General features: G+C 41.2%; 3 protein-coding genes across 5 annotated transcripts in view; 1 reads left to right on the plus strand and 2 right to left on the minus strand.

The window, feature by feature from the left end:
• ino80 (INO80 complex ATPase subunit) overlaps nt 1–12,486 on the minus strand; it is a 36,978-nt gene extending 24,492 nt beyond the window's left edge. Inside the window, exons 1-22 of one of the 3 annotated variants that reach the window (XM_067573129.1) lie at nt 12,034–12,486; nt 10,596–10,660; nt 9,952–10,143; nt 9,559–9,725; nt 9,284–9,351; nt 9,041–9,187; nt 8,825–8,945; nt 8,492–8,697; nt 8,345–8,398; nt 7,976–8,179; nt 7,583–7,787; nt 7,050–7,117; nt 6,739–6,960; nt 6,348–6,428; nt 5,821–5,916; nt 4,950–5,009; nt 4,661–4,803; nt 3,399–3,483; nt 3,144–3,261; nt 2,867–2,952; nt 516–683; nt 149–282 (exon numbers count right to left, since the gene is read on the minus strand). In XM_067573129.1, coding sequence (XP_067429230.1) covers nt 149–282; nt 516–683; nt 2,867–2,952; nt 3,144–3,261; nt 3,399–3,483; nt 4,661–4,803; nt 4,950–5,009; nt 5,821–5,916; nt 6,348–6,428; nt 6,739–6,960; nt 7,050–7,117; nt 7,583–7,787; nt 7,976–8,179; nt 8,345–8,398; nt 8,492–8,697; nt 8,825–8,945; nt 9,041–9,187; nt 9,284–9,351; nt 9,559–9,725; nt 9,952–10,103 — 2,585 coding nt within the window. In that variant the 5' untranslated portion in view covers nt 10,104–10,143; nt 10,596–10,660; nt 12,034–12,486. Of the gene's footprint in view, nt 1–148; nt 283–515; nt 684–2,866; nt 2,953–3,143; nt 3,262–3,398; nt 3,484–4,660; nt 4,804–4,949; nt 5,010–5,820; nt 5,917–6,347; nt 6,429–6,738; nt 6,961–7,049; nt 7,118–7,582; nt 7,788–7,975; nt 8,180–8,344; nt 8,399–8,491; nt 8,698–8,824; nt 8,946–9,040; nt 9,188–9,283; nt 9,352–9,558; nt 9,726–9,951; nt 10,144–10,595; nt 10,661–11,213; nt 11,995–12,033 lie in introns of those variants that run through there. The other 2 variants (XM_067573131.1, XM_067573130.1) reach the window with 2 other exon arrangements.
• A 517-nt stretch (nt 12,487–13,003) lies between these two features.
• On the minus strand, nt 13,004–19,087 carry vps18 (VPS18 core subunit of CORVET and HOPS complexes). Its single transcript, XM_067573132.1, has 9 exons — nt 18,699–19,087; nt 18,403–18,544; nt 18,096–18,187; nt 17,168–17,418; nt 16,461–16,814; nt 15,033–16,295; nt 14,630–14,839; nt 14,178–14,414; nt 13,004–13,955 (listed from the first exon to the last, which is right to left on the minus strand). The coding sequence occupies exons 1-9, from the start codon at nt 18,799–18,801 to the stop codon at nt 13,659–13,661; spliced, it is 2,949 nt and encodes a 982-aa protein (XP_067429233.1). The 5' UTR covers nt 18,802–19,087; the 3' UTR covers nt 13,004–13,658.
• Nucleotides 19,088–19,280: 193 nt separating this feature from the next.
• rhov (ras homolog family member V) lies at nt 19,281–24,175 on the plus strand. Its single transcript, XM_067573133.1, has 3 exons — nt 19,281–20,419; nt 20,784–20,842; nt 21,288–24,175. The coding sequence occupies exons 1-3, from the start codon at nt 20,215–20,217 to the stop codon at nt 21,732–21,734; spliced, it is 711 nt and encodes a 236-aa protein (XP_067429234.1). The 5' UTR covers nt 19,281–20,214; the 3' UTR covers nt 21,735–24,175.
• Nucleotides 24,176–27,513: the final 3,338 nt, after the last annotated feature.

The following is a 27,513-nucleotide window of genomic DNA, read 5'->3' on the forward strand; positions in this document are numbered from 1 at the left end:
CATGTGCGAGTGAAACAGAGCAAAAGATGATCTGATCCCCACAAAAGGAAAGATTTGCTGGGAAGAAAGGTAATTTCACATGTTTAAAACAATACTTGTAGCTACTGTTGTGCTGGTGTAGATACTTTATCTGTGTGGTACGACTTACTTGTTCTTGGCCTGGTTGTGTGCGTGGATGAGGCCATGACGGTAGAGGAACTTAGACATGATGTAGGGCTTGAGGGACATGTGGAAAGGAGAGCGCGTCTCCTGGCGCTCAAACAAGTCGGGGTGATTACACACCTACACGCAGACAAAGTAGTTAGGAAATATGCAAAGAAACCAACTCATGTTAATGTTTTTTATAGGACTGTCTAATCAAACATCTTGATTTTTCTTCTTATCAATAAAATGCAGTGTAAATGTATTGACAGAATTATCAAAACTAAAAAACGCCGTCTTCATCTAGTTGTATTTTATTCTATTTTTTGCACTGAAAACCGAAGGTAGAATTCAGCTTGAGCAGCAGATCCTACCTTCCTGAACTGCATGACCAGGTTCATGAGGGAGGAAGTGGTGCTGTGAGACTGCTGGGCTGTTCCCATGGAGGACTGCAGCAGATCCTCAATAGAGATCTTGTTCCTAAGAGCTTGGTAGAGCAACCTCTGCCGGGAGGTCAGCTGGCAGTAGGTCAGGATCTCGATCTGCGGAGGGAGAGAACAGCGAGTGTGTATAAATCTGTGCTAATAAAAACTCCACCGAAACCATCATCTTGCTTCTCTTGGCTGGGTAAATATGAAAAAAAGAACAGATTTACAGTGAGGTTCATGTATGTGCAGCTGGAGTTCAGATCTCTACAAATTTTTACTTTTTCATTTCTTCCAAACAGAATTATTAGAATTTAAACAAAAACATTTCAGTGGGCTAATGATATAGTAAATTGTTTAATTTATTTTAAAATGAAGTTTAGGGCTCAAAGATTGAACATTAAATTATAATAAAAAACAAATATACACTATATAAAATAGTTGATAACACTATATAAAAAAGTTGACATACATAACATGAGCCAACAGTGAGAACAAAAATATTTAGATTCTCAATTTAGCTTTACTATGATGGTATGCCTCCTTTAGAACACATAGTGTTTACACATGGGCTATGGGACCAAAAATGAGCATGAATTTATGGGTGCAGGCTTCATACCCAATACTCTTTAAACATACATTCAAATCTGTGGTTTCTATCTAGTGTCATGCTTTGATGAAAGCAGTGAAACTGCAACAACAACAAACCATAAAATCCGACCATGAACCATGAGTGAACTTCACCAGTCACTATTGGCTTTCAGTATGCTGACAAAACAAGAGAAAAGAAGAGAAGGAAGTGGGCTGGCAGAACTGCATGTGGGTACGAACTAGGAAAGTGAAAAAGACAGATGTGGGGGAGTGGTGAACTCTGCCATTCCTCTGACTCTGACTGTGTTTCGAGACTCCCACAGCGTATGAGTGAGTATGTGTGCACCGGGTGTGACAGCAAGAGACCCTGAGTCCAACATCTGTCAAGAGGATCTGCCAGCACAAGCATCACTCACAGGCTTATTACAACACTTAAGGTGTCAGTGAGCTGGGAGACAGATGGAGGAAGGGTGCAGGTTTAACCAGAAAAGGAAAGAAGTACAGCTATATAATAATGATAAAATATGATATTGCATTTTTAGTACAGTACATGGGCTGATACAGGCTTTTTTTTTTTTTTACATGTAGTTTTCCCTTTTTTGAACACCCAATATAATTCATTTCTAATGTGTACACACTAACTAATGGAATTTCCCTGCTCGAAGACATACTCTGGGGAACCTTTCCCTCAAATTACAAAAAAAAAAGTATATATACTGTATATAAACATATATATATATATATCTGTCTTTTGGAAAATTTCATTTGGAAATTGACGATTGCTATTACTTCTATTTCAAATCTTGTTCCATGTAAATGTGCTGCTCTGGAGCCAGTTGCAACAGCTGTTCGTAAATTAAAACTTAGCCTTGTTATAACAAAGTTCTTACTATGTGAAGATTTATGAATCACTAAATTAAAACCGTTGTACCACACAAACTACTTCTTGTATAGAAATTAGTTGGTATGTTGGACCTGTTGTGTTAGCTAGCTGAGTGAACCAACCAACAAAGCTCACGTTAGCTTGCTGATATCTGACCCGTTTAAATTGAAGAATAAAAGAGGTAATATGGAATATGGTCAACATATCTGACTTGACACTTTACATTTCACAGAAAAATCATACTAAACCTCGAATTACAAAAGTTTATGCTGATAACGTTAGACTGAATGATGAAATAACGACCATTAGCTCAGCAGAAGTGGATATTTCCCTCCCACTGTAAACTGTATGAATACTACTTACTCTAACACATATATTTCTCCAGGTATGCAGATAGAAATTAAAATTAAATTAAACTAAATTAAAGTCGAGCCTACATTCCCAAAAGATTAGCAGTTAAGTTTATTTGATCCTTTAGCCCCTAAAACTGTTGTTTTTGGATGTTGTTTTATAGCTTGTGATGCTACAATGACTTCCTGTTTACATAGTGGATTGCTTGTTATTGGACAGCCCTACAGATGTTTCCTGGCAACAGATTTACACGTTACTTAAGTCTTTAAGAAATGTCTAGCTTAGACATTTCAACCTGATATAGTAAATCAGTAGATTGAAACTAGCTAGTAGTTACTAAGAACTTAGGAAGGACTTTACGCACAAACTTAGTGATGAATATATGAACAGCTATTGCAATCCAGTCCTGGACAAGAAACTTGGTTTGCGCAACTACAAAAAGTATTAATAATAAGTAAAATGGTCTCGCTTGTACCTTGTCCGAGAGCTCATTTTCCACATCCTTCTTTATCCTGCGCAGCATGAAAGGCTTAAGGATCATATGCAGTCTGGAAAGTTGATCTGAAACACAAACATTAAACAATTGTGTTTAGCTACAAAACACATCACATGCAACAGTGAGCAGGAATAAAAGGTCAATGTTGGCACATAAATGATATAATTTCCTTCCAAATGAGCTAAAAAACATATGTTGTTGGCTGGAAGTAGCTGAGTGGTGCATTTTTTCCTCAAGACCTAAGAGTTGTACTCACTCTCGTCGATGGCAGACTTGTTTTCAGCATGGCTCTCAATGTCCTTGGAGAACCACTCGTTAAACTCTTCATGGGAATCAAACAATGTAGGCATGATGAAGTGGAGCAGGGCCCAGAGCTGAGAGACAGTAATAACATATAGTCGTCAACGGTTCGGTTCTTGCACATACTATTATGTACATACACGTACAATTGCGCATGCACACGCACGCGCGCGCACACACACGCACGCACGCACGCACACACACACCTCACCTCAGCCATCGTGTTCTGAATGGGCGTCCCAGTGAGCAGCAGTCTGTTTCGACACTGGAACTGCAGGAGGATTTTCCACCGAACACTAAAAACATGACGGGAAATGACTGGAGATCAAGTGTAAAAACTATATGAGTTTATTATTTGTATTTAATACTTACCTAACTGTAATCATGCCAATGATTAATTTCAAGATACCAAGTTTTTGAAAACATTGCGTGACCAGATTTGTACATTTTGGCCAGTGTCCATGAAATGAGGCATTCTTATATTGTTGGACAGATGATGGACTATATTTTCCCACAGTTTTCCACTTTTTGTTGATTTCCAAAATGTTTCAAAGAACAGTTTCTCTGTTCTGCCTCTATAAAATTAGTTACAAACTCGGCGCACTTAAAGGCGCAGTGTGTAGAATTTAGTGGCATCTAGGGGAACGGACTTGGCAGAAATGGAATATAATATTGACAAGTATGTTTTAATTAGTGGATAATCACCTGAAAATAACGATAAAATGAGCCCTTTATATTTACATGGCGAGTGGGTCCTCTTCCACGGAGCCCACCATGTTGCACCGCCATGTTTCTAAAGTAGCCTGGAACAGACAAACCAAACACTGGATCTAGAGAGGGCCTTTCACGTTTTCAGCGAGTTTTACAGCCACAGTTGGTTCTCCTAAACGCTTGGAAGGGGGGTTGAGGCGAGCTGTTTTCATTTGGTTGCAATATGCAACCTCACCACTAGATGCCACTAAATCCTACATACTGGTCCTTTAACATTTCTGATGGCAATTACATATTACATCATAATTTACCAAACACATTTAAAAGGAACTTGTTTTTCTAACCTCCCAGCAGCTAAGATGATCTGTTCATGTTAGCACTACAGTATAGATATCAACTTTCAAAGACTTGAAAACTAATTGTTATTACTCTGTTTTTCGTCAATCAATTAAGAAAAGTCTTGTCAATGGTTTGTTTATCTGCTGAAACTAGTAATGGTGAATTGGCAGTAGGAAAAATGCAATTATCAATCTACAAAACTTTGGAAAAATTAGAAAATAAGTAGATTAGAGTCCATTAATAGTGAGGGTGCTGGTACATGCGAAAAACAAAACTAAGGTTGTCTACACTCTGAAAAAGTATCAGCATAATCAGCAAGTATCATCAAGTATTGTGTATCAACATTTTAACACACAGGACCCCTGCAATGTGTTTGGTAATACAGAACTACATAATGAAACAGCCAGCCTGTTAATACTTTACCTGGTGCTGCTTTTCAGTGCCTGGGCCTCATCCAGAACCATGTACTGCCATTTGACCCTCTGGAAGTACTTGACATCCTGGACCACTAGCTGGTAGCTTGTGATCACCACATGGAATGGTGCATTTTGAGTGTAAAGGGTTTTCTAAACATGCGTACACAAAGGGCGGGAGAGAAAGAGTTACAGACGGGAAGAGGAACAGAACTGAGTACAACATTGACTGAATAAACAACACACTGCTGTATTTTCATGCCAATGTATCCTCAGCTTTGTCGTCATCTCTTCCTTACCTGGCTCCAAAATTTCCGAATCACTTTGCGATCATGAGGGTTTCCCCAGTATGGCAACACCTGACGGACAAAACAGTAAAGTTAAAAACTAGGAGAAAAAAGTGGCTCTATCAAGAAAATCAGTAATATCGATATGACCACTTGTGTGAATCTATTTCCCCTAATCTACATTCAAACTAAGCTCCTCCAAATTGCTTACATTCACGCAGAGCTACCAATGATGTTCCCAGAGGCAATATTTAGGCATAGCATCACGTATGAATCACTGCTTCAGTTCTTAAGCTGTTGATGTAGAGTGTGATGTGAAAAGATTTACACATCATTACATCGCTCATCACAAGCTGGTATTTCATTGTTTTCAGTCAGTCTTGCTTTGAATGTGCAGGAAGCTTATCTTCAAATTGTATAATAAGGTCTTTTCACACCTCATTAGCAAAACAGACTGGAATAAATTTTTTTTCAGAAAGTGGGCATACTTGAGCATTGAGCACAACAAGAAGTTATGCATATTATAGTGCGTGTGTGCGTATTTGTGTGCACGTAGGCGTAGTTGATGTGTTTGATAAATGGTCTTTAGCTTAAAAGAATGCACACAGCCTGCAAAAAGATTTTTTCAAAGCCTCTAAAACAGGCAATGCTACAAACGTCCTAATGCAATACTGCCCTCTAATGAGCAGTTCTAGAAATGTTTGCATCTCTGGACACTTTATCCACAGTGTGTTTGCTCTCAGATGTTTGTCAACTGGGTTCATTAGAGGAGTGAAACAGACTACAGAGAACAGTAGAAATGAGGATGCTAGTATTCCTGCAGACATATTTTTCGCAGGTGTTTCCACTGGCGTGCTCACTCAGCAGCGTCATGGATCCTCACCTTGAATTTGGGCACAAAGCGAGTGAACTCCTGGTGCCAGTTGTTGAGCGTGGATGCAGGAGAGATGATCAAAAATGGACCCCAGATGTTGTCTCTCTGCACAGGGAGACAGAAAAAGAGAACACATCGTCAGGCACCGCAACAGGTGGTCTTTGTGTGAGCACCCAATAACAGGAAGCCCTGGAGGAACACAGCATGCATCTTCCTGTCAGCGATACTTCAACACTGAAAAGCTCCCATTTCCCCTGAATTCTACTTTTTCTCCCTTCGGAGCGATGAGAGCGAGAGATCTAAAGAGCCGACGAATCAACTATTCACAACAATGAAATAAGTCAAATGACTCATTCAGTGAATTATTCCAACACCTGCAAAAAAACATGAACTAGGGACTCTTTTAAAGGATGCAGGTGCACAAAGAATCTGGAGTTTAGATGTTTTCATTCGTTAGAAACAACAGCAAAAACAATTGGACATTCCACAGAGCTTTTTGGAAGTGAAACCCTTTGGCCCGGTGCTCTTTCTCTCACCTCTGCTAGGTGGGCCAACAGGGCGATACTCTGGACTGTCTTCCCAAGTCCCATCTCATCTGCCAGGATTCCATTGATTCCCTACAGAAAAGAGAGAGAAACAAGGAGAGAATAAATCAGTCAATGTTCACATTATATGTAATGTGGAATCACTTGAATGCCAAAAAAAACACCCTGAAGTAACTGTAGAAACTAAAAGGAACTCCAGATTATTGTAATACCGTAATATTAATATTACTGAATTCTCTCTTAAACCTCTAGCCACAAAATAAGTGGAACTTTTATATATAAACATGCAACAACTAAGAGAAACATTAAGGATTTCAGATTTTTTTTAAATTCCCCATGGGAAGCCAGATGGACCCCTAATTTCAGAGATGGACACCGGTACCTGTTCATAGAGGTTGGCCAGCCAGTTCATGCCTTTGAGTTGGTAACCCTTGAGCTTGCCGTTGAAGATGGTGGGCTGAGGAATGTCTTCACCTGCATGGATGGATGGGTTGGAAAGGCTGTAGCTCTCTCCAAACCCGGAGCCGGCGCCTGAGAATGACGCACCAGCTGCACTGAGAGATGCGCTGCGGCTGTCCTTTGCCTCCTCGTCAAACATTCGCGTCTGCGGGGAGAGATTTGAGTTAGCACACAGACAGTATAGTGTGTTTGTGTGTATATGGAAGTGCAGTCGGGCCTGAATTATCTACTTACTCTTTCTTGATGAATCTTATAGGCCTCTTTAGCGTTCCTCAATGCCTGGGACTTGTAGTATTCACTATCTGAAATCGCATACAATCAGTATAAAAACCATAGAATCCAGTTTAATTTCACATACACAAAGGCATATCAGCAAAAAACATTGGAATTCTGTGAGAATATTGCCATTTATTCTATAATAATTATCTGAAAATTAATTATAGATAATCGTCATGAGCAAATGTAAAGTTGTCGTGATTAGTTTAACAAAGAGTGGCCCTAAATGACCTGCTTTATATTTTCCAGACTTAGTTCACTGCACAAATATTTCTACTGCTTAACAGTGCATTAAAACACCCGATAGGACAAAAAGTGAAATAGTAATTCAGTGATAGAGGGGAAGCTAAAAGAAACAATAAATATAAGGACAACTTGGTCAGCAGTCCCTAATTCAAAACTTGGACTGAACGTGAGTAGAGCCATAAAAATCTCAGTTATTAACTGACTCTGCTCCATTTACATAATACACTTGAGTGAGCGGTTCTTACCGTACTCCTCCTGTCCCATGTTGACCATTACGCCTCCTCCAATGTCAATCTGTCTCTGCGCACCAGTGTCTTCAAGCTTTTTCAGTATTTCCTCCTGAGCTGTATCTCCTCCTGGACCCCCCATGCTCGCTTTACCGCTCATGAAATGTGCATACAGCTCCGTCTGGGTGATGAGGAAATTCAGTTTACGCTGCTGACGTTTGGCCTGCAAGAGACAGAGACACATGGATTTAAAAAAAAATGCTTTTATATCATTGCTAAAGATGATCAATATATCCTACATTTCAATCATTTAAAGCTTGTGTTTTAATGTAAACACACTCAAATATTGCCATAGAAACATTTGCTGCCAAATGAGGTGGCTCCAAAGACAACACCTTCCTCCCCACCTACCTCTCTCATCTCCTCATCCAGTTTACGTTGTTCCAGGGCTTCCTTCTCTGCTCTCTTCCTGTGCTCCTTCTCCACTTTGTCATATTTCTTCCAGTAAAGCATCATCTCCTTGGTGAGACGGCGGGCCCGAGGTAACGTCTCTTTACAGTTCTTCTGGGCTTGGATAGCTGCACGCCGGACCTCTCGCATGCACTGGTGAGCCAACTGGGCAAAAAAAAAACCCAAACAAAAACAGCTAAAATGTTGTACTGAAGCTACAATTTAGTCTCATAATCAAGCAATAAAGAGAGTTTCAACTTATCAACTGTCAATAGAAAGTTACACAATTTAACATCTTAAATGTAATAGCAGTGTATAAGCTTTACTTACCTTTTTAGCATTGGTCAAGACAAGGTTCTTAGCAGAGGTCTTCTGCTTAAAAGACTGCAAAATAAGTATAAACAGGACAATTTAGCCTAATAAATCTTGGGAAAATGGTCCTGAACAATGGTACTGAGTCGTGACATACGTACTAACCTTGGGGATCTCCTTTTTGGCGATGGTGAGCCAGACCTTGCGTCTCCGTGCATTCAGCTGCTCAATGGTAAGATGTTTCTTCTTCACCATGGGCAGCGGAGCATCATGGGAAAACTTTGCGAAGATCTTGGAGACATAAGGACGTCCCTCTTCCAGAAAATCTCCCTCTCCCCGCTTCTTCTTCTTCTTTACTTTTTTCAGTTTGGCTAAAAGAAAAAGGAACAACGAATTTTAAATCTTGCCAGCTATTCTAGTAATAACCCGATTCTTTTTGCTTTGCTGCACTGCCATGATCATGACTGCATTCCTAAACATGTCTTTTTTTGTCTTTACCCTTGAATTTCTTCTCATCTTTGATTTTCTTCTTCTTTGGACCCAATAGGTGGCGCTGTTGCTCATAGAAGGGATCATGAGTAGAGAGAAGTCCAGTGCTGTAGAACTGGTACTGGTGAAGCTGTAGGAGAGACAGACAAAAATTGACAATATAATGATTGCAGGGGGATTTTATATATCATTGGGTACTGTATTTAACTGTGTGTGAATGTGTACCTCACGGTCACTGTGAAATTTGCTCTGATGCTGCCTGGTGTAGCGGTGTAGTCTCAGCATGTCGTGAAGCTCCTCCCGGGACAAAGTGAAGTCAGAGTCATCAGAGTCCGTGTCCGAGTCTGTGGTGTCGTCACTCAACAGGATACTCTGCAGGAGACAGAGGAGGAATGTAGCTAAAAGAAGCTGAGGATGTGTAATGGTGCGTAAGGAAGAGGGCGAACAGAACAGTGAAATGTTCCATACCTTCAGCCATTTCCTGTTCTTCTTTAGCTTGGAGAAATTGTAGAGGCTTGTTTTATCTGCCTTTTGGTCTACGGCGTTCAAAGAGAAAGTACAACATCACATGTACAGACTGATAAAGACTGCTGAATGAATGTGTATGGCAGCAACAAGGGTGTACTTGTGTAGTAATATGTAAATAACATAAATAAGTGTTTCTGTAGAACATGACACGGGCTCGGTGACAAAAAGAGCACTGATCAGAAAGAAGTACGAGGAGAGATGTGGATATATCTTACCTTTACCTTGCAGAAGAACTCCATTGAGGGGCTTGCCCTCTGCCATCCCATCCCCTTGCTCACATGACTCACTTTTCACTGTCAAAGCTGTATGTTGAGCGGAGGGGTCCAGGGAAAGCCCTGTCCCCAGTGCACCATCACTGTCATCACTTTCATCACTGTCATCACTAGAACATGAGAAATATTTAGCTGTAAGCCCAGTATTCTTCTTTGGTGATGAGTGTGATTGTATAAATACTACTGCATGACAGAGGGACATAATGTGATTAAATTTTGGCTTCTTCACATCCAAACAAGTGCCATCTTTAAACTGCAGTGCCCAATGTGCCCAGAAATAAATCTGTGTCTTAGAGCGAGAAGTGTGCGCCCACCCCCAACCCTCTCCGCATGTACCTGGTTATGTCTCTGTTGAAGATGGCGGCCGTGTGGCGCAGGAAACTGTCCAGCCTCAGGGATCTTTCCAAGCGCTGCAGGTAGAGAGGTTTGGCCAGGCCAGAGCTCCCTGATGCTCCAGCGTCCAGCCGGCCACCCTGCCCTGACGCCATACAGCACGGATACCTCTGCCCTGTTGGGCAGGAACTTTTACTGAGGGGAGAGAAGTGGAGGGGAAGAGGAGACAGAAAGAAAAGGACAGGCAGATGGTTCAAGGTCAGATAAAGCAGTAAACTATGAGACAAGTAAGAGCTCTGCTGTTTTATTGCAATTCACCTTAATCTTAGCCAGAATTTTAAGTGTGAGGGTTCATGCCACTTAAAAAGATTTGTAAATTGCTAACAGGAAGCTCAGGATCAGATGCTTAATTTTGCATCCATCTTCCCAATCATAATTTTCCAAGCTAGCCTGGTATGACAGTGATACTCTCCTCTTTCCGTGGTTCTAGACCTCTCTATCACCATCCATGTCTAAGATTCTCTTATGGTAGCAAAATAGCCATTTAATCAGAATATCAAGCTACTCTCCTCCAACGGCTGTGCATCAGGTATGGTGCCAGCACGGGTCATTGTGCAACATATGATATACGTATATTGTGGACCTACCTTCTCAGTAAGGAATGTCATTATTCTTGATTCCAAGATTAGTGGTCAGACAAAGGTCAAAAACCCTACAAAAGAAGAAATCCCCAGTCACAAACAGATGTCCAAAAGACAATAAAGTTTTTCTGTGGGCGTGTTGTGGGTTCTGTTTATTTGGTCTGTTTGTTTGTCACATCATGCAGTACTGACAAGTGAGGAGTGTTCATGATTTTTAAAGAAACCAGCTTTTGTCTTTAACAAATACATATATTAATCACACATGTCAAAAAAGCACACTACTACTAAGAATTTAAATTGTACAAAATTTCCTTTTGCCTTTATGATGCAAGTACTTTATTAAGAAAATTGTAATGGCTGGCTTTAAGTCTATTTTTTAAAAACATGTCAGCTTCGGTTTTTTCTAATCTTGTTTGTATCATAAACAATGAAGATGTAAGTTTGGCCATTACACTGCATACTATTTTCATACCACTTCAGTTTATTAAGAGGTCAGACTGGATGTATTTAAATGTAAATAGTATCATTTCAGCAAATTTTGAGCTAAAATGACATTTCTGGGCGCGCAGGTGATTGTTCTGACAGTTTCATGATAAACTTGAGTCAGATGTCCTCTGTACTTACCGGTACTACTAATCACGTTACATATTCACTTGACTTTCTTTTAAGTTCACTGCCTCGCGTGTGTGATGACAAGAACTAAAGCCAAACAAGAGCCTTATCTTTTTTTTTAATGAGGAAAAAAGTGAGAGCTGTGCCATCCTACAACATATTTTTGTCGTTATCACGTCGTTATGTTATGGTTAACTAGCTAGTTAGCAAGTCCAAGCTAGCGTTAGCCAGGGTTTGCTTGCTAGCTAACCTTGGATGATGCATTGGGTTGTAGCCGTTGTAGCTTGCAAGCTAACGACCGTTAGTTTACCATCAATGATAGTCAAGGGTCACGGGGCTGCTGTACATACACATTGACAGCTTACTGATTCAAGTAAACCGAATTTAAGATATCACATGAGCGATGGTAGTTATTTTCCTAATCTTTTAGCCTTTGTTACAGGGCGACTGCTTCCTTGCTAACTTGCCTAACGTTAATGTAGCTTTTCATCATTATCGTTAGCGTATGAAACACTGAGGAGCTTTGACACAGACGTCCTCTCACACCATTAATATGAAGTATTCAAATCGGCCCTGTCTCTTTAAGGCCACCACCTCCCTGCCTAAACAATCTATTAAGATATATTGGTTTTAATAGCGTTTCTTTAGCTGGCTAGTCGCGATGCGTCGGCAGCAAGGCCCTCTGCCCGCGCCTATAGTACCCTCGCTGCGGACACGAGCGGGGACTCGGTCGCCTAGTGAACGAATGATCCCCATGTTTTAATTCTTTCTCCCTCCCGGCCATCTTCCCCCGTTGCTCCTTCGCCATAACAACCACCAAGGAGTATCTCACCTCGGCCCCGTGTCCCCCCTTTTCCGTCTCTCGTCGCCGCTGCCGACTCTCGGTTCTCTGACTCCAAAATGGCGGTTTGAGGCGCCGAGCGAGTCTGTGAGCTTTGAGTCGGCAGCAGCAGCAGAGAGGCGGCCACTTTCTGTTACTGAGAGAGCAGAGACACGACGCCATGGCGAGGGTACAGCAAGGAGCAGGCGTTTTAATCAATCCCAGAGAGAGGGACGCTCGCACTTCGACGTCTCCGGAGACAAGACTCTGTCGAGAAATGCCAACTGTATCTTTCTTTCGTGTAATGAGCTACACTGTCAAAATTTATCGCCTACTGGGGTGTATATGCTCAACTATTACAAATGTATCGATGAATTTCCGAAGTCGATTAATAGCGTCTGCTCACTGCGAAGATTACCGAGCGACGTCTTACGTCACCAGAAGGGAACTCCGTTTTAGGTAAGGTGCCATACATCCATGGTAAGGTGAGGCAGTGGACACCCACGGAAAAATGTGACAGTAATAAAAGAAAATATTATCTTATTTCAGGTGTTGACAATAAAGTCCATAAAATTAGAAAAGTACGGGCATATCTATATGTTTACATGTATTGACATCCACACTGGTAATGATTATATGAAACCATTTTCTTCAGACTCATGCAGCTGGTAGGGATCCAAACAATGAATCTTGCTGTCACAGTGGCCTAAACCAGATTTTCTTGTTAAAGCACAGCTTACACCCAAACCACCCACCTTGCTAAACCTCTATATTGCACAGAATACACCCTTCAGGCACATCACTTTCTCCTGTGCTGTTTGAGTATGGTCTTGTATGTAGCTATCATGTTTTGCCTACCCAGTCTCCTGTTTCATCTCCCAGATGCACTGGTTGTACTCCTCCAGGGAGCTACAGATGCCCTCCTGAGAAACTGATGAAGTGCATTGTTTTTCTTAGTACAACTGATTAAAAAACACTGACATTTCTTTGTTAAATATTTATTACACTTTTAACAACCAGAGTGATCAGAACTGACAGGCTTTAATATGACAGAACTGAATTGCAAAACAGTGAATACATGTAATCATTTGTTAATCTTCTCCAGTTTGATTTTTAGATAAACACAGAGCTGTAGAGTGGAGATACTGAACTGAGCTAGAGAGAGCAGATATTGTCTTAGAGCAGGTTATGTTTTTGGGCCAAACAAGTGCATAACCTAATGCAGTTAATAGATGTATAGTGCAGTTATAACCAATTTGAACTTTAAAGTAATTTTCTACCATTATAATCAGAGGTTCAGGCACGTGTTTGCACTGTGCAACCCTGGCATCACTTTACTTTACCATATCATCTTGTATCATTGCCCACAATGTCAATTCATGTGCATCTTTCACTAGATGCTCCCATACGAAGTGCAAAGATCTTTAAATCAGCTTCAAATACTGTCAACAAAATAAGTGTACTCTGTAGAGAACAACTGAAGCTGATACAGTTTATAGTAGTAGACACTACCAACAGGCAATCAGGTGAATGTCTGTATCCACTAAATGGGTCTGTCCTACGGATGGTACAGTTTCACTGACATATGGATGGTTGGCTGTCACGTCTTTTCACAGTGAGAGGAAGGGAGACCTCATTCATAGCCAGCTGGATTTCTCCTCCTCAAATTTCAGTGGATCAATGAAAGGCTTGTCGATGGACTTGATCATCAGTTCACCGCAGTACACGCACTCTGACGCAATGATGTCATCTATGTCAGATTTTATCTGCTCGCGGCTTGTGCCCGCGTTGCCCTTTCCCAGGCTGGAAGTGTCTCCGTCCTCTCTGGGCGCCTGGCGGTGGCGAGACTTGGATGACTGCGTGGATGTGGCCAGCTTCTTCTGCAGCTCTTCCAGACGACTCTGCTTATAAGTTGATAGTTGAGGGGTCACTTCCTAGATGGTGGAGAAAAAATAGGCATATGAGAATTATTACCACACTGAAGTTGTTATAAGATCTTTGAAATTTCCCATTTGAATAAAGTTTCAAACAGAGGTTGATATGTTTTAAATAAAATAAAATAGACATCTTGCAGTGGCATATATTGATATTTCAATACTACCATTTTAAATTGGTATCAGTGAAAAAGCTGAACTGAAGCAGCCTCAGACAGTTACCTGGAACAGGCAGTCATAATGGAACATGTGTCCACACAGGAACAGATAGAAGGGCCTGTTGAGCAGTGGAAAGTCACAAGCAGCACACTTTTCTTGGGAATCCACCACACCATACTTGTTCCTCATTTCCTGGATGTCTTCTCTTATGCGTTTAGCACTCTCTGTGGCCTCCTCCATTTCCTGCTTCAGCTCTTCAATGTGCTGGTTGTACTCCTCCAGGGAGCTGCAAATAGCCTCCTGAAAACCAAAACAGATGACAAGGTAAGTTGATTTGAATGTTGACTGTACACTAAGCATACTTTAAATCTATCATTACTGAATGAAATGGAATTTGGTACCTGAACTTACCTGATCGGTCAATTAAATGGAAAAAAAAGTAGAACAATATTTTATTTATTTGATGTGTGTATTTCCGTTATTAATGTAATTAGAGAGGAAAAACTGTCACAAACCTTAAAGTGGTCAATGGTGACAAAGTCTGGGAAGAATGGCAGGATGTCTTCAATTTTGAGCAGGTTGCAGCTGGATAGACAGTTCATGGCTTTCTTCACATCTTTCTCCTCCTGCACCACATGCCGGGCGATCTTCAGCCAAAGCTTTTTCCTCATCTCTTCGTCATCTTCAGGCAGGTCTGCACATGACTTGGCCAAGTCTACATCTACCTATGGTCAGTAAACACATTACAAGTTAGTGGCACTTGTCAGCTTTTGTCAATGACTATAATGAGTTTAAAAAAAAAGATTATCTTAACAAATAAATCCATACAGATTTCATGACTGCTTGTTTTGAATATGTTTTACAATCAAACTATATTGAGTCAAATATAACACTGACCCAATTACATACATCACTTACTTGCAAAGCAAGATCCACTGCCTCTTCATACAGTTCCATAATCCTATAAACCAGGACACAGGCCCGGAGGTAGCCATTTTCTGCACACAGCCTGAGAGCGTACTTCAGGTCATAGTGGATCTCTGAGGCGTGTGTACCTGCCTGCTCTAGATACCACAGCAGAGATTCCGACTTGTACTTGGCATAGAGAGACAATAGGTAGTTATGGATCGCCTCCTCAGTCACATTCAGCTCGTACACACAGAACTCCATGTAGCGGATGGTTTCACTGATCTGCTGGGTGCTGCCCATTTGGCTGTAGTTCATCAGAGCTGGGATGAGCTTCTTTGGGTCCAGCCGCTTGCCCATCTGAATCCAGGCATCTACTACTTTTTTGGGAATATGCTGCATGAGCACTGGGGAGAACTTGTAAAAAAGCTTTTCATCACAGTGCTTGGAGAGCACATCCAGAGCAGCACTGTAGTCGTCATGTTGACAGTAATGAGATATCACTCTCTCATAGTCCTGCATGACGACTGAGAAGTAAACCATGTCGTCCACGTTGCCGTGGCTGGCCAGCAGGTCATATATGGTGGTGCGGTTGTTGAACAGGCACTCCTTGTGCTTGGAGGTGCTCAGGAAGCGGCGGAACTCATCACGGGTCTCCTGGAAGATGATGGTGTTCCCATCGCTCTCCAAGTGGCCGAGCCGGTTCAGGTACAGCTCTGCTAGCCAAGTGACCAGCAACGTGATCTGCGTTCTCTCACTCTGTTTGAGATTATTCAGTTTCTTCAGCAAGAACTCCTTCAAGGCCTCCTCTTGTTTGGCTTCAATGAACTTGAGTGCTATCTCTTCAAAGTAGTTCTGTGTCAGCGCGTAGCACTTGGCACTCTCAAGGTATCGTTTGTTCTGGAAGCAGTGCTCGGCCTCCTTAGCCAGTACCATGTCCATGCATTCAGGCCGGTCGCGACAGTACTCCTTGGCCAGATCAAATTTATTCATGCTCATGTACATCTGCCAGACGTCCCTGGCCTCACGCTGGATGTGGTACCGAAACACTGCCCGCTCAGTGTAGATCCAGACCAACCCACCAACCGGATCCTTGATCATCTTCTTAAGGGAGCCAAACTTATCTGGGAACACGTCCTCATATACCACCTGTCCATTCAGAGTGCAGATGGCCTTAACTCGGTCGTGAAGCAGGAGCAAGAAGTGGAACTGTGTCAGCACAATGGAGATGGGCTTGTTGACACTAAGGTCAATGTCCGGGGTGTACTCCCATACCTGTTTGAATGTGACAGACAGCAGGGAGAGAAACAGAGAAAATATGGGAAACATAAAGATAAAGAGAACAAAGGTGAGTGAGGTGAGGGTAGAACTACACATTATTGTCTCATTACTTTGACACACACAAACACACACACACACACACACACACTATATATTTACCTGAACGTCACTAAGCAGGGAGTCAGGCCTGACATAGTCCAGCTGCCCATAAAGAACTCCGTTACCCATCATCCAGGCAAACGCCTTAGGGGAGGTGCGAAGCTTTGAGGTGTAGAAGGTGATCTCACTGTAGCCCATGTTGGCTGGGAACTCCTGGAAACTGGGCAGCAGGTCCTGGTTCTGGCTGAAGATGGAGCTGAAGCCTTGCTGCTCTGACCCTTCAGCCACCTTACCCACGAACTGGAACAAGCGTTTACGTGTGGTGGCAATGATGAAGTACTTGTTCTCCAGGCCCCGTTCAACCTCCAGGCAACAGACTGGTGCTGGCTTCCCATCCTCCTCCAGGGAATGGACCTGCCTCAGGAGAAGAATACAGTGTTGTTTAGATTGCATGCAAAGAGGAAGAAATAAAACATGTAGGTCACTGTTTTTGAATACGGTTGTATGAATGAGCCTGAAATTATCACCAGAAATAGCATGTAGAGACAAAACTGACATTCTTATGGCCAAAGTTTTACACTTTCAGATGACTGGGGAATATTATTACAATTAGAACAGTTAAAAACACAGTTATGAACATGACCGACTGTGTACTGACACTGGTTAACAAAGATCAAATCAATCCACAGATGTCAGAATAAGGTAAAATGTTGCATTGGCGAACATATTAAACACTGATTGTTAAGGATAATCACACATGCTCTGACCTGTCTGAAGTATTGGTCTGGATTGGTGTTGAACAGACTTCCCTCAGTTGCAGAGATCTCAGCCTCAAAGATGATGCCTTGACTGGTGCCAACCAGGATGGGTCCTGTATTGGTCTCATTGCCAAGCAGCTTGTTCCAGCCCACGCTCTCAATGAGATGGCCTCTCCACCGGGACAGACTGCGCACCTTCTGGGTGTTCCTGTTGAGGTACAGACACTCACTGGTGCTCAGGCTGATCAGCAGATGGGAGCCTGCAGTGGGAAAATATGGAGGAGGATGTAGCTGCTGTGGTTAATAAGTCATAACATGATACTGCCAGAGTAATCTTATAAATCTTGCAGATGCATCAGGCGGATAATTGAGGGCCTATGGCATTGGTGTTACTGCTCGCTCTCATTTATGTTTTAATTAAATAAAAATGATGGCTTGAAAACAATTTTATAATTATCCAAGCTGAGACACAGTAGAATGAATGTATGTTATATACGATGTACTAGTAAAAGAGAAATAAGCCCATTTACTTGGATGTAAAATGAATATCAAGAGTTTATAAATGCAGACCACAAGAGAATGAATATTAGCACCAGTCCTTATGCATTCAAAAAGCAGTTACTATTTAAATACAAATTACAAACAGCAAACTTGTGGATAATAATATGACAAAGGGCAGACCAGGGCACCAAATTAGCACCAGCAACCAGCCAAATGCTGATAAAAGTGGCTGGTAGATTTGCTTCACTCACCAGCCAAAACAAACAATGGTAATCTCTTGAGTAGCTGGTAAGATTTGAACATTCATTTGCCATTTGGCCGGTGGACAAAAAAGTTAGTTTTGCACCTTGGGGCAGGGCCTACAGGGAGCCTGTGGACAATGCTTTCTGAGCTAAATCTGAAGCAACTGACACACTAACATTGTGGCTTCACTCACCTGTGGGGTCCAGGAACAGTCTGTGCACTTTACTGTCATCTTTTCTTCCTAATTCAGTCTGATTAGGTTGATCTGGCTTGGCCAAATCAATCCTGGATGGGACAGAACATGAAAACAGTTGTATCAGCATCTTGTTTCCACCATAACAACTCTTTACAAGGTTTCAATACACAGCAATAGTTAACAGTGGATGAGTACTAATCACAGTGAATGGCAGTCATTAACTACAACGAATCCAATCAAAAACAGACAAAACACTCTGACTCATCGACACAGTGATTTCAGTGTTTGTGACAGTGTTATTTGCCTCAGCAGGGTGTCCTTCCCCAGACTCATGCATAGCTGATTGTTGCAGACTGCCAAGTGGTTTATCCTCTCGGGCGGTGTAAAATCGATCCTCTGCTTGTTGAATATCGGTTTCTCCTCCTCAAGTCTCACATTCACAAAGCCTAACGTTAGGGAACAAGTAAACAAAATGGCTGCATTATGCATTACGCTTTAGCATTTAATACACATTAATAATAATGGTAAGAATCGTTGTATGCAGCTGATCAGACAGAGCATCTTCTGAGAGGAGAGCCAACCGATCCCCCCCGGTCTTACCTGAATGTGTTATCCCGATGTTGGCAGTTGACAGGCGGCTGTGCTGCTGCGCACTTTGCCTGGTGTTTTGCGAGTCCTCGTACTCATCGAGAATTGAAGCCATAGTTTAATGTATCTTACTTTACCTTATTTCAAAACCCGAAAATGAATTGTCTCTCCAGAACACTGGCGGGTCCTAAGACGACATGGCTAAACGGCTAGCTAGCTAGCTAGCTATCACAGCTTGCACCCGTAAAAGGGATAACCAGCCTCTTTCCTCTCTCCACCTGCGTCTGTACTGATAAGAAAGGTGTAGAAATACGCTGCGGCATAAATAAAGTAATATATGAAATTTCAATCATTCATAGTAACAGCTAGCATAGCTTCCGAGTGCACAGCGCAGGGTGGACCAAGATAATCAGGTGACACATGAATCATGTGATCACATTTGATATAGTGCTCATGTGTGGCACTGGGGGGCGCAGTTTGCCCAAATTTAGAGTGAGTGGTGTTATGAAATGATGAGGTATAGGTGTTGGATAAACAGTGGTGGGATGTAACTGAGTGCATTTACTCCTGTGCTACACTTATGCACAAATTTATATATGAACTACCCATATAGCCTATAGAGTTGTTAAAATTAGCTGCACATCGACAATACTGTTTATACACATTAAAGGATTGATTCATTATTTTTCAAGTCTGTCTTAAAACAACAGTCAGGTGCCCAAATTAACACAGAAAGAGGTTTTTCTTCGCTGTAATCATCCCTCCTGTTCATAATGGCTATTAAAGGATCCCCTTCAAATGTGCTTTCAATTCAGTGATGGAGGCCAAAATCCACAGTGTGTCCACACAGTCATTTTGTGCAAAAATGCATTTAAAAGTTGATCTGAAGCAGTCTGAGTTAGTCATATCAAGTGGATATTTGTCACATTTTTAGCATCGAATTCCCTCTTTGTGTTTCCCTGTTGAGCTGTGGTGGAAGTATAGTAATAAAAAGAGGGACTTTGCCACTAAAAAGACTGTAATGTTGAAAGATAGTTAACTTGATTTGACTGATTTGGATGGCTGAAGCATATATCATAAGTGCATGATGAGGGGATCTATTAATGGCCAGTATGAACAGGAAGAGTGATTATGGCAAGAAAAACCCATTTCAATGCTCATTTTGACACTATTGATTTAAGACATACCTGGAAAATTGTGTACCCACCCTTCAGTGCATCGGCAGCATCAAATAACATGATAGACATAAATATTGTGACATTTTATATATTGAGTATATATCTATCTACCTTTCTTGCCCTGCAGTAACCTGTCTTATAGTCTTTTCTCGGTGGGTGTGTCTATGCAAATCACAACCTGCATGCCCTAAAACGTCCCACCCCGCACATGTCGACCATCAGTCAGAACAGGACAGGCAACCCGTCAGCAGGTTGTAAAAGACCGACTACTCAGCTCACTCAGTATCTAGTCTCGCAGAGGTCGGACAGTAGGGCCAGTCTGCATTCAGAAGTTTAATGCGCGGCTCGACATGCCACCTCACATGGATTACTTTTACCACGAGTCCCGAGTCCCCTCCGCTTGCGGGTTGACCCGGGAGGACGAGCTGGAGCCCGGTGTCATCAGCTGTATGCTGATCGGAGACGGAGCCGTCGGGAAGACCAGTATGATTGTGAGCTACACTTCAAATGGATACCCAACAGAGTACAAACAAACAGGCTTTGATGTCTTCTCCGGTGAGTGATCATACACTAGTACCTGAATGTACATTTTGCCTCTTAGTAGTAAGTAAAGAAAGGAAATTGCATAAAGTTGCATGAAAGATTATGTGTTTACTTTCAGTGTGAGGATAATACAGGTTGTATTATGGGCTTATAAGTAATCATGGTTAAAAGATTAGCTATACAAGTCTGAATATGCTTCTCTGAAAATATTCAATGAATAAAATGTGTATTACTGTCATTTGATATCAGGACTTAACTCTAAAAGTATATGTATGTTTTTGATTTGATATATGTGTGTATGTCATTTTGCTGTTGTTAAAAAAAATATGTCTGAAACTTAGTGGACTGAAACTGAATGGTTACTGGATTCTTACAGGTCAGGTCCAAGTAGAGGGATCTCCAGTCAAAGTTCAGCTTCTGGACACTGCTGGACAGGTAAGACAATTTGTTTGTTTGTTTGTTTGTTTGTTTGTTTGTTTGTTTTCCTCAAGATATCATGTAGGCAATTATTGCAGTTTTGTTTTAACAGGCTGTTCATATCATTTATATCTGTTTTCAGTGGTGATTCATTCTGTCAGATGACTCATCAATTATTTTTTACCAAAGTTATTAAATTATAATGAATCACCATTATTAATATAATATGGGATGGTTTTCTGGTTTTAAAAATGTTATAAGGGATGAACTATGAAGGTACAAACCCTCACGTCCTTACTTTATCCTATTGGTGACTCAGTAACAATATGTCACCCTGAACGGTAATTGATGATCTTATCCTGACATTTCAGTTAGTCAGTCTCTTTCACTCATTACTTGATCATGTCTGGTTACAGATTGAGTGACACTAACTTGTATTTTCTTGTCTTCGTGTTCCATTCAGGAAGAATTTGATGAATTCAGGGCACTCTCCTACGCCCACACAGACGTCTTTCTCCTGTGCTTTAGCATGGTCAACCCCAGCTCATTTCACAACATCACCAAGAAGTGGGTTCCAGAGATCCGAGCTTATAACCCGTCCTCGCCCATCATTCTCGTTGGGACTCAGTCGGACCTCTTACTGGACGTGAACGTCCTCATCAACCTGGACCGATCTAATGTCAAGCCAGTTCTGAGCTCCCGGGCGCGGAGCATGGCAGAGAAGATCAGGGCCACAGACTACATAGAGTGTTCGTCACTCACGCAAAAGAACTTGAAGGAGGCGTTTGATGCGGCCATCTTTGCGGCCATCAAGAACAAAACCCGCAAAGCCAAGAAGAGGAGGTCCTCTGACAGACGCACTAAAGCTTTCTCCAGGTGCAGCTGGAAGAAGTTCTTCTGCTTTGTCTGAACTCAAACTGTTAACCCTGTGGGTTGTGGACAGAACTTTAATTTATTTCAAAATCTTACTTTCGCATCCTTCCCTGTTAAGTATTTGGCTTATTTTACTCTCGGATGCCAAATGGTGCAAAGGAAACAAGATATGAGCACAGTGAGCATTGGGAACTAACATCTATGGAGACAGCAGAGAGGATTCTGGGTCAGTCTCAGCCAGGGTCTGGTTTCAGACTCTATCAGACATAACTCAGGACAGCAGTGTTGTTTACATTATATTCAAATGTTTGATTGTTTTAGGTCAGAGAAACATAGCCACTGTTGAGCTAGTGGAGAGGAAAAGGGTGGTGGAGTGAGACATTGTGAGGGAGAGTAGATCAGATGAACACAGAGAAAAAAAAAAACATCATGGCCATCATGTAAATGCTGTGAATTTGCATGCTGTGAGTGTGCTTTGCTGCCAACTGCAGCCTTTAATGTGAGTGAGAGAGAAACAGAAAGTGTCAGGGCAGTTTGAGCAGATGGGCGGTAGCCCCTTCTCTGCTGTATTTTTGCTGTCTGGCTACACCAGCCTATTTATATGCAGCAGCTGCAAGTTCAGGTTGCAGTGTGAGGGGCCACATTCTTACCTGTATGTGAAAGCTCCCCTGGCTGGTTTGGGTTGGTATCTTACAGGTCTTCAAGTTAATCAACTGACAGTCTTATCAGCTCCAACTCTGATTTTAAAGTGGAATTTTATCATCTGACTTAACAATTGTGAAAAAGAAGCACAGCTGGAAGATTTGTTTGTGACAAACCAGAAACGAATGTGTTATCTCCGTCTTAACCAACAGATTGACAGGAACTTGTTTGAAAATCCTCTTGTTAGAGGTGAAAGCTTGCAGGAGAGCAGTAACCTTTGGCTTTTTGTTCCTGTATCTCATCAATCTGCATCTGTAAAAGCAGGCACTGCAGGAGTCTTGACTTCCACCCTGTGGACCCTCCCACTACCACCATCAGTCTTGGCTTTTTTAATTTGCCTTTCTTTGTTTATGTGCTCAATACACTCTTTATCCCCTCAATAGCCCAGTGTGTACAGAGGATGCTTAACAGCCCCTGCTTTATTGAAACTGTAAGGTAATACACTTAAAAAGAAACTTGTTCCTGTGACATTTGTGCAAAAAAAGTCAGATTTTGCACTCCAGTATAATAATATCTGGTGGATATACATGTGTATATAGGGTGAAGCCAGGTAATTTGGGACACTTTTTGATATATTATCAAGAAAACCTAAAATTCTGCAGACTACCTTAGGTGTTACTTTTAGAACTTGTCATGGATCTCTGCTATATTTCCATAAAGAAAATATGTTGCCAAGTAAAAAACAAACACATCAAGAACCCCTACCTCACTCCAATTACATGTTCAAGGAAAATGGGACACCTAGTAAGGTAAAATGGGACAGTCACTGATGGTTGTTTTCTAATAGGGTGATGTGAAAATTGGCTGATTGAAAATTGGAGGCTAATTTCCTTACAAGCCTAATTACCCTACAATTTCAATTGTCAATCTCTTTTAATGAATAGTTAGGTTACATTAATGATTTAACAAATTGATGACTGAACTGATAAATGGATTTAACCATTTAAAAACAAACATGAAATACAATTGTTCTGTAAGCTGTGGCACACAAAAGCATAGTAACTCATGATTTTATGACACCTGGTAGCCTAACATACTAGTTTCACTTCAGAAAAATGTTCCATTTTAGCTTAATTTTTTGTCCCATTTTTTGTGACTGTCCAATTTTTACTAAATGCATTCAGCTATAATGGGACAGTCACTCAAAACCCTTTTCCATAAAAAGCAGAGGGTATTGTGAAAATATTTTGATTATAAGTCAAAGTCATTATAAGTCAGTTAATAAATAGCAACATCCTACAACCATGTTTGGTGTTATACCCTTATTGTTTTAGCTTTACCAAAAAGAGAAAATCATCATTGCAAGTTCTGGGACCAGTGATTTTTTTAAATTTTTGCTCCGCCAGTCCTAGTTATCTCAGACCAATTAAAATGATTGTTTCATGTAAAGGACATTTGTAGCAACAATGCAATAACATGTTTGGTGATTTGCTACTAATATTTAAAGAGCCCAAAATGTAAAACTTGTTTGTCCCATTTTACCTGATGTGTCAAATTACCTGACTTCACCAGACCAGAAGGTTTTACTATGCTTCTTGTGGAAGTTATCCCAATGTATATGCTATTCTGTTTGTTAAAACAGTTCATTTGTCATGTTTATGTCATTTGAAATATTACATAAAACATGGATTTTAAATGCATTATGCTCCACAAACTATTTTTTCGTCATATTTTGTATCGCTGTCACTTATCTCAAAATGACCACCTTCTGCTTTAACCTGTGTGACTTTTTTACATGTCGGAGTGATGTGATGCAAATAAATGAAGTGCAAATTATAGCCTCTGTGTTATGTATATTTTTAGAACAGCATGTTTCACAATGTTATGACTGCCCAATTCACAACCAATCACTTATCACGTCTGATAGCAGAGGCTACTTTACATTCAGGGAAGAGTTTTTGAAAAGAGTCACCAGAAGCGCTGAGGCAGCGAGCACTGGTCTCTACAGGGAGTCTGGATAATCCTCATCCTCACTCCAGGTACTTTTCCTGAACCATCACTCGGTCCAAGGATATGATAAATAACCTCTGACCTCCAGCTGTGCCTTAGGCCGACCTATTCTAATGCAATCCACATGACCACTGATGGGGTTTAGTAGTGCTGAGCCATGACTGATTGATGTGTCTGATTGTGTCTTTCTAAAAGGCCTGAAGACATGGCAGAGTGGTGGAGAGTGATTGAGTCAGATTCACTGATTGAGAATAAACAATAGCAATGTACTGGTGTATAACAACAATGGATAAGGCACATTGTTTATGAAACTCAACAATATCATTGACATTGGGGTGACATGTGACTTTGAAAACTCAATGAAAAAGGGCTATAATGGTTCATTTTAACCTGAGTTTGGAGAAAATTGGACACAGAGGATTCTTTGTATGACAAACTCAAATCAACATGACGGAGAGACATAAAGACAGAGCAGAGAGGGATTATAAATCACTTGAGGACTTGACAGAACAGGGTGTGTAAGTCACAGATGAGCAAATGGATAAAAAAGCACACACTCACCCCGATATATCAGCAGTCTGTTTGCCATTAGTCAGTGTGTGGCGTCCATCACGCAGTCATGTGTCAGGGTTCTGTTTGAACGGCTGTTATCAATAGGGTAAAGCAGGACATCCTACGTCTCGGGCTAATGACCTCATAAGCAGAGGTCACAGAGAAAGGCTAGTGTTTTGTCATCTGACACCGCTGACATGAGTGGACCCATGTTGAACTTTGATTTCAGGGACCAGTTGGTGTTAGCCAGGACTCGTCCAGACGTTAGATGAACTGCAATCCTAAGAGGAAAATCAAAATTATATGTCAGGATTTAAAGTGGCTCTAATCAATATTTTCATATAAACAATGGATCAAATGACTCAATGTAATGTGAGAGGTGTTTCTCGTAATGATGAACCAACAGAAAATAATCACCCGCCTCTGCAGTGCCCCTCAGCTCTGCAGTGTTTTCTTGTCTTTTAGCTCATTGTTTTGGTTTTAGGGCATGAAACTTTACTGTTCTGATTCACTCTCATGGTTCTCATCAGCGTACTTTTCAAAAACAACAAGCAGCTGCTTCAGTAAAAAACAAAGCTGAAAGCTAATGCCAGTTTAAGAAGTCATTGGGTTTATTAGTACTTTATTTTTGTAGTTTTGGCCATTATTCCTATCAGTAATAACTTTGGTTAATTGCTGAAATCTGAAAATGCAGCTAAAAAGAAGTCAACAAAAGAAGAAACATCGGCAGGCACATGATCATACAGGTTTTGTGGTTCTTGCCGTCAGACTTAACTGTAGCAACGTTGCCATGTTCCCAGATTTCAGCAATTAATCTGGGAATACAATGTTGTCCTGACTGATAGAACTTATGTGCCAAACTAAGTCCAAAGTTGAAATATCCTCTAAATGTAAACAGATGCATCCTTAAGCCCTCTGTTGTTTCAACGGCTCAGAAGGAGTCAAAGGTGCAATTTGACTTTGTTGGCGTAGCTTTAAACCATGTGTGTATGTGTTTTGCAGAAAGTTGAGGGATGTTCAGGTTTGCGTGAGGGCAGGTGAAGGTCAGCAGTGCAATGGTTATTAACATCTTGAAAGGCAGCAGCCCTGGGTCAAGGCAGGCCATGAGACTCCTTTGAGCAACACACTTGAATGTCACATCTTATTTATGACTCTTTCCCACAGAAACAAAACACAGATGCTTTGCAAATCTTTTTTATTCTGATACGAGAGAGAAAAATCTTGAAAAAAAAAGTTCCTAAATCCATGTGGTTGTACACTCACTCATGATGCAAACACAGACACTTGAACAGTTTGTGCAGTCAGTGCTCCCATTGAGCAATCATGAAGGCCATGTTGGACAGGTTTTAGGTTCCCAGGTGTTAAGAGAGGTGAACTGCTCCTTCTCTTCCTCCTCCTACTCTTTCTCTTCTCATGGTTAGTCATCCTTTTTTCTCATCTCCACACCGAGGGCTGGTCCTCCTCCCAGGATCCCCTGCTTTTTAGCGATTGTGTCAGGAGTAGTCAACCAGCTCTTCCTCTGGCTCTGGGCCAGTTTCACTCTCTCTGGGTTTCACTGTAGTTCGAAGATTGGCAAGGAGGCCTGGGAATCAGCAGGTGCACAGACAGGTCTGCCTGGACGAGGACAAAAGCCTATTGGCTCACTACTGCTGCTCCTCGGTCAACCAAATTGGCAGTTTGAGTAGTTATGCTCTCATGAAGACTTGGCACCACTCACAATGTCTGTTTCACACAGTAAAAAAAAAACCAAAACCCAGTTGTGATTTTTGTTGTTGTTATTGTTTTATTTCCCACCCTGTGCTGGCTGATTGAAAATCTATGGCAGGTGCGTATGATTGAGATTAGGTGGTAGTGTCAAAATCTAAAGTTGAAGGCAGATTGTAGTGTGAAATAACCAAACCTAAAAATGAAAAATGTTTCTTATTTTGCAGTTTATATCTGGCAACTTATTACTTAATTAAGTGTTTAAGTTGCATAATAAAGTACATTATTTCTTACAATATGTCATTATCTTACCATTTCCCATGTAATTCACCTTATCTGCAGTATAACAAAAGCCAACTTGTCAGTCACATTTACCTTACAAGGCTGTTTATAAAAAAAAACCCTCCCATTATTTCTGTCAAAACATAAACTGTCAGTTTCGATGTCAAACAGAGCCAGTGAGAATCGCCCCAGTTCCTGACTACTGTGACTGTGCCTGGAGGCAACAACGATTATTTCTGTCCCACAGTCAACAGCTTTAGTTCGCCTCCGCGAATCTGCTTGGCTTGTCATTTATGCAGTTGAGTAATACACAGGAGGTAAATATGCAAACAACATCAAACACTTGCAAATGACAGAAGTGAATAATAACAAGCCTTTGCTGCTTCAGCATTTGGATTCTTCAATGTCATTTGCAAGGGTTTGAAATACACCTGAGCCTTTCAAAGCATTATCACATGCACTTTTTTTCTACCGTATGTTGTCTGTTTTAACCTTTATCTTAATCTGCAGTCATCAAGAGGCAAATAATGACTTCAGAACGACTGTCAATGAGCACACATGATCAAAGTATAGTGTATAGCTGAAGTACATGCAGCTTTTGAGATGAGGCAACTGAAGAGCGCTTT

The sequence above is a fragment of the Thunnus thynnus genome, chromosome 18 (assembly GCF_963924715.1).
Source record: "Thunnus thynnus chromosome 18, fThuThy2.1, whole genome shotgun sequence".
NCBI lineage: Eukaryota > Metazoa > Chordata > Actinopteri > Scombriformes > Scombridae > Thunnus > Thunnus thynnus.

What these genes read in the sequence shown, in the direction of transcription:
- vps18 (XM_067573132.1), bottom strand. Translation starts at nt 18,801, where the DNA reads ATGGCTTCAATTCTCGATGAGTACGAGGACTCGCAAAACACCAGGCAA. An exon ending in CAGACCAATACTTCAGACAG is followed by an intron (nt 16,815 to 17,167) that starts GTCAGAGCATGT and finishes CTCCTGAGGCAG; the next exon opens with GTCCATTCCCTGGAGGAGGA. An exon ending in ATTATGACTGCCTGTTCCAG is followed by an intron (nt 13,956 to 14,177) that starts GTAACTGTCTGA and finishes TCCACCATCTAG; the next exon opens with GAAGTGACCCCTCAACTATC.
- rhov (XM_067573133.1), top strand. Translation starts at nt 20,215, where the DNA reads ATGCCACCTCACATGGATTACTTTTACCACGAGTCCCGAGTCCCCTCC. An exon ending in AGGCTTTGATGTCTTCTCCG is followed by an intron (nt 20,420 to 20,783) that starts GTGAGTGATCAT and finishes GGATTCTTACAG; the next exon opens with GTCAGGTCCAAGTAGAGGGA. An exon ending in TTCTGGACACTGCTGGACAG is followed by an intron (nt 20,843 to 21,287) that starts GTAAGACAATTT and finishes TGTTCCATTCAG; the next exon opens with GAAGAATTTGATGAATTCAG.